At 50.2% G+C, this 6,000-nt stretch overlaps 1 protein-coding gene across 8 annotated transcripts in view; it reads right to left on the bottom strand.

Annotated features, from left to right (window-relative positions):
• Nucleotides 1-34: 34 nt before the first annotated feature.
• CRB2 (crumbs family member 2) overlaps nt 35-6,000 on the bottom strand; it is a 62,823-nt gene continuing 56,857 nt past the window's right edge. For all 8 annotated transcript variants that reach the window (XM_014942816.1, XM_014942819.1, XM_014942820.1 and 5 more), the window contains 4 exons: nt 4,402-5,269; nt 3,958-4,074; nt 3,359-3,485; nt 35-883 (listed from right to left, as the gene is read on the bottom strand). In XM_014942816.1, coding sequence (XP_014798302.1) covers nt 656-883; nt 3,359-3,485; nt 3,958-4,074; nt 4,402-5,269 — 1,340 coding nt within the window. In that variant the 3' untranslated portion in view covers nt 35-655. The remainder of the gene's footprint in view (nt 884-3,358; nt 3,486-3,957; nt 4,075-4,401; nt 5,270-6,000) is intronic.

The following is a 6,000-nucleotide window of genomic DNA, read 5'->3' as shown; positions in this document are numbered from 1 at the left end:
CCCCCCAGCGCGGCCCCTCCAACCCCCCCCCGCCTGCCCCTTCCCTGTGCGGTACCCGGGGAATGTCTAACGGGGAGCACGTCACAAACCACTGCTTCCTGCAATGGCTTCAGAGATTCCCCCCCACTCCCTGTCAGGCTGTGGCTGTCGCCGGGCGGGAGCTGCAGCTGCTGTTGCTGTTGAAGGCTCTGCTTGTGAAAACCTCGCACACCTGAGCTGAGAAAGCTTTGAACGCGATTCAGCTGTTGGCAAACACAGACCAGTATATACAAACCCATCATAAATACCCTCTATACAACACTCCTTACATGTATAGATCTCAATCTGTAAATTAGTGCCTAATTTAACCCTGCCTTTTAAAGCAGATTTAACTATGCCATTGCTGCCTGAAAGGAGCCAGAGGAAGGTGAGAGCAGGTCCCGTGGGGCAGTCCGTGGGGCGGGAGGAGGGGGCTCCCTTTGAGCCAGTGTGTGCAGTGGCTGCCATTCCCTGGCCCGGCCGGAGCAGCTCCCGCCCCGCGCTCGGCCTTCACTGCTAAGTCCAGGTCTTCATCGCGGCCCTTAAGGGAACTGGGAGAGGAGCTGCTGCGCGAGCGCTGGGACCAGCCCAAGGTCAAAGCAGACCTTGTGGGTGCATCTCCTTGCCAGGACAGTGCCTATATTAACCGCTCTTCAGGTGGCACCTTTAGGACACTGTCCATCTCCAACCGAGCTCCTGCCACTTCTTGCTGACTCGGGCTGTAGGTTCCCTCTGATTGACGCCTCTTCCTTGCAGTGAGAATCATGAATATGAGCCCGATACTGAGGAGCAGCAAAGAGCCACAGGCTACAGGGACAGCTACTTCAATTAGTGGGGAGGGGAAGAGAGCACCTGGAGTCCCCTTCTGTAAAAGAAATTAATGGAGAGACAATGAAACTCCAGTGGTTACAATAACTTAAGTCGAAGAATCCCAAATGGTGAGATTAGAGGGGTATTCTTTAAAAAAAAAAAAAAAGAAAAAAAACAGCAGATCTGTACTTGAACAGCAAAGGACAAGTGAGGAGCAAGTGCAGAGCGTGAGGGCACCTGCACAGAGAATGCTCACGGTCACTCTTTACTCTCTCAGCAAACCCATGGACTAAAAAGTGACTATTTCTAATACAAAGACGTTAACATGTTCTGCATTCTTCCTTCCAATTTAAAACTAGTGCCACTCCTCAGTGACACTCTTTAACTGGCCACTTTGGCAAAGCTGATCTCAACAGGGCAGAGTCAGGAACAGAGATTTACTGATGGCGCAGCTGATACCGGTACAACAATTCAGGCAGGGCCCGTGGACAGAATTACCACAGGGAGAACAGAGAGATTTCCTGCCTGGGCAGCTACAGGCACAGAGGCAGCAGAGCTCAATGGAGACAGTTTATGGGACCAATCCTGGAGCCGTAAAATTGCTACCAAAAAAGCTGTCTCGTGCACACCACGTGCTGACGAAGATACCGCGCTGCTGTGTGTTAGAACAGCGGCAATGACGAGTCTGAGCAACACCTCAGAGAGTGGCAGATGAGGTAAAACTGGCCAGATAATATCACATCCGAGAGCAAAAGATTTTCAATTATTTAAATAGGGAATGGCGAGTACTAGATCCATTGAATTCATAACTCAAAACCTTAAATTACAAAGACACATACTTTAAAGTCCCTGCCATATAAAAATGCTGTGGAACAGACTAGAAGACACCTTGCAGCAGGAAGGGGAGGATGTTAAATGGTCAGTACATGGATGGGAGATGGAGATGACATAAGGCCCAAGTACTGCAGCAAGAAATGTAGCCAAATGAGTATTCTTTAGATTCTGGTGTGGAACACAATAAAGAATTTTTTAAATTGTGGAATTTTTGTCATTAAAGAAAGATTTAAAATTACAATAATCCTAACAGTAAGAAATATTTCTTACTGCTAAAGATACTACCTGCCACCTCACAGATGAAAACCAAAGAATTCAAGGTTGATTGTTCACAGCTTTTGGATGTGGTCCAGCCTGTGCCAATGTCACAAAGTGACAGCACAGAAGGAACATTCCTGGGGTACCTGGGAGTCCTTGTGCCATTCTCAGACGGCCGAGGGTGGAGCTGACTCTGAGCCTGCCAGGGCTGGAGCGATGCGCTGGGTTAGTTGTAGCTCTGCACAGCAGCGGGTTAGTCAGACAGTACAACCACTACGGGGGGGTTTAGGAGCCCACCCTCCTGCATGCACTGAACTGGTGCTGTTCATGGGAGGGAGAAGGAGCAGGAGAGCACAGGCAGCAGCCCTTGGCTTCTCCAGCGATGGTTAATAGCAGACACAGAGACAGCCACAGCCTGCCCCCCTCCCTGCCCCCGCCGCAGGCACTGGCCTTTGAAGAAGGAAAAGACAGACAGTTCTGCAAAAAGTAATGAGGATGATGAAGATGGATACAAGGAATCTACCAGACATGTCCTGAAACAGAGGAGACAGAGACGCCTGAAGGAGTCCATGCAAACTGGAAATGTCAGTGACCAGGTGGCACATGCACTACAGAGCCCTTAGTAACAGCAACAGCAGCAGCCCCCCCACACACAGCCCTCCCCGTGCAGTGGGGGTTAGTACATTCCCAGGTTACCAGAGAAGCTGCCTCTCCATGCAACAGCTTGACAGAGGAAAAGCAAGTGTATGATTTAACACGTTCCACACAGTTCCACACAACGCTTTGCATACTCTGAAGAGGCAGAGTGTCCCTGAGCCTGCCCCTGAGCCTGCCCCTGTGCCAGCCCCGGCCTCGGGAGCAGCCGCAGCAGGTGGCGGATGCTGTTGGTTTGTGTGTGAGTGAATCACTTTTAGCCTGACTTCATCTGACTTGCCTTCTCCAAACCCATCCAGTTCTACCCAGATCTGTGGCGAGGGGAGGTGCTTGGTAACTCCTCCAAGATAAAATGCCCACTGAAATCCCATTCTCCAGGAAACTGGGGGGGAGCTATAAGCAGTATCTCCTTTCTACAGGTCCAACTGCAGTAGTTTGGTCACTGTCCAAGGAGCTGTAAAAGCTAAGGAAAGTTGCAGAGACAGCCCTGAAAAACCATATGGCAGCCCATACAGATACTGAAAACTATTTCCTGCAGTTGTTTTTGTGCTGGAGACTAACGTGCAGCAGCACTGCAAAGAAAAAATAATTCCCCAGTTCAGGTTTCTTTGGTCCCAGCTGATTTGCTGACTGTGCTTACCAGGACACACGCAGTGACAATGCGTGGGCAGCCTTGCTAATACCCCGGTGCCCAAGGACTCTGCTAAGCCTATTCTGTTGCTCCTCACAGTGCACAGGATGGAAAAATAGAGAGGAGCTCCCAGGAGCAAAGGGAAGTTCTTACGTTAACGTCGCAGCGCTCTCCCGTGTAGCTGGCGCTGCACACACACTCGTATCTGTTCTCAGAGTCCTGACACGTCCCTCCGTTCTGGCAAGGGTTTGGGTCACACTCATTTATGTTAATTTGACAACTGGAAAGAAAAAGTGTATTAGAATTAAATGAAATTTCTCACGTATGTTCTTGTGCCATAAAACAAAGATCATACAGTCTCAAAAAGCCTCATTTATTTGAAAAGTTCCTGTTGCATCTTTTTCAGGTGCTTTCTCCAGGGTCCAACAACATGAAAGTTTTACCCATTTGTACCAATCCTCCTTTTGCCATTTTTGTGCAACTGAGCCAGTGGGGGTCTCTGGCACAATTCATGAATTCTCATGAGGCACAAGATCTATTTGGAAGCAGTTTGTGCTGCAAAAATTGGTATTGTCAACAGGATCATATCAAACCCACCTCTTCTGAAAATAACAGCTCATTTCAGTTTTGGGGCAGTTGTTTGAATGGCAAAAGGAGATATAAGGGGATGGAGCAGTTGAACCTGCTCAGTTACCCCATGATGTGAGAATCAGAGCCCCACCTCCCTCGCAGGCACCACAAACAGCACTTACTTCCTTCCCGTGAAGCCTGGCTTGCAGGAACAGTTGGCTCCCCAGCTCTCGCTGATGCACTTCCCACCATTCAGACAGGTGAAGTTCTTCCCACATTGCTCGGGGGGGAAGGGCCATCTGGGAAAAGCAAGAGAGGGCCTTTGAAGCAATCGGTTTGGGGGAAGGTAAAAGTGTGCTCAGAGTCAGTGGAGATGGGGCTGGCAAAGGTCATAAGCAGAGTAATTGGTATTTAGTTCTAGGAAGGAGTTTGACACAACTGGAGAAGGGAATGGTCTCAGAAATCAGATTTGGACCTGGACAGCACCTTCCAATTCACAGCAGAATTTGCGTGCTTTACCTACCAGACAGTTGCAATGAAAAATTTTCTCAAAGTGTCCCAAAGAAAAAGGCCAATTTATCTGGGGGCTCCTTTGACCCCTGCATCAAACTAACCCAGGTACTTACTCGCAGCGAGGTCCCGAATACTGAGGAGGGCACTTGCAGGAGTAGCCATAGACCTCATCCACGCAGGTGGCTCCGTTCAGGCACTGGTGCCGCACACAGTCATCGACGTTGATGTCACATCTCTTCCCAATGAACCCCCGGAAGCATTCGCACTGAAAATCTGCCACCCCATCCACGCAGTCCCCGTGAACACAGGGGCTGGACTGGCACTCGTCGAGGTTGGCCTCGCAGAGCAGCCCCCCCCAGCCAGGGCCGCAGGCGCAGCGGAAGGAGTTGAACAGGTCCTGGCAGGTGCCGGCGTTGAGGCAGGGGCTGGAGGCGCAGACGTCGGCCCCGGCGCAGCCCAGCGGGATGTCCCCGCTGCCCGCACGCTGGAACTGCTCTGGCTGCGGGTAGGAGGGGTGGGCAGTGAAGGGCAGGTAGATCCCCCCGATCTTCACCTGCCCGAGGCAGCCCGTGAAGTTTTCAGCCACAACAATCAGCGCGTTGTTCTTTAGGAAGTCCAAGTTGCCAGCATTTCCCTGCAGAGTCAAGTTCACTGACCCGTCCAGACGAACCAGCCACCGGGAGGAGAGCGCAGATGGCTCCTCCATGGACACGGAGAGGGTGTGCCAGGCACCATCCGTGACGCTCTTCTGGCTCAGGAACCTGACCCCTTCGATGCTATTCCCACTCCTGATGTCAACAAGCAGGGAGGAGTTCTTGATGGCTACCTGGAGGGAATCCACTTCTTCCACAGCCCGGAGCAAAACAGCATCTTCATCCCTGGTTCTGAAATCTACGTGGAGGCTGCTCAGAGTTCTGGTCACTGATGAGTTGGTGGTAAATTCAACGGCAGCGTAACTATTAAACGTGGCGTTAGCCAGACCTATAAATAAAGGGGTAGAGTGTAAGAGATTTGAAAGATGGTTGGTGTCATGTCAGAGACAGACCAATGGCAAACTCCTGGCAGGTTCTCTCCCTTAAGAATCACGTAAGCTTAGTGTGAGCAGGATTACAGGCCTAGCTTCTGGCAGCCTTAAAGCTCTTCCTGTTTACAACTGCACCTCTAATAATAATATCCAGCTCTTCTGTAGCAATTTTTACTCATCATTCCCACAGCATGCACAAAAATACAACTATTGCCCTTTTACTGATAGAAAAACTAGACCATAAGTCGGGAAAGTTATACATCCAAAGCTGCTGAGGCAGCCAGTGCCAGAGCTGGGAACACCCCAACATCTGGAGTTCAGGGCACTTTCTGGTCACTCGACAACACTCCCTCCACATCAGGGCATCATTAACTAACTGGCTTTCTTCATTCTCCATGGTTCTGTCTAAGGAGAAAACCGAGACACGTTTGCAATGCTTAATTGGGTCCTATTTGGTGGAATAACTGGGACTCTAGAAATGGCTGAACACTACAGAGCAGGATGGTCCTTGCACTGATAATAAGGTCAGCAATGACTCCACAAAAGTGGATCGGTTCCTCCCTGATCAAGTCAAAGTGACAGAAGAAAACCTCTTTGAGTACTGTCTTTGCTCTGTCACAACTTGGTGGTAAATCCATAAAGTGCATCCTGCCTGGGCATCATTCCATTTCCTTTTTGCAGCAGGTGG

This window comes from Calidris pugnax, unplaced genomic scaffold (genome assembly GCF_001431845.1).
Source record: "Calidris pugnax isolate Ruff unplaced genomic scaffold, ASM143184v1 scaffold102, whole genome shotgun sequence".
Lineage (NCBI taxonomy): Eukaryota > Metazoa > Chordata > Aves > Charadriiformes > Scolopacidae > Calidris > Calidris pugnax.
Note: the sequence above shows the minus strand (reverse complement) of the source record. Positions and strands in the feature narration are given on the sequence as shown.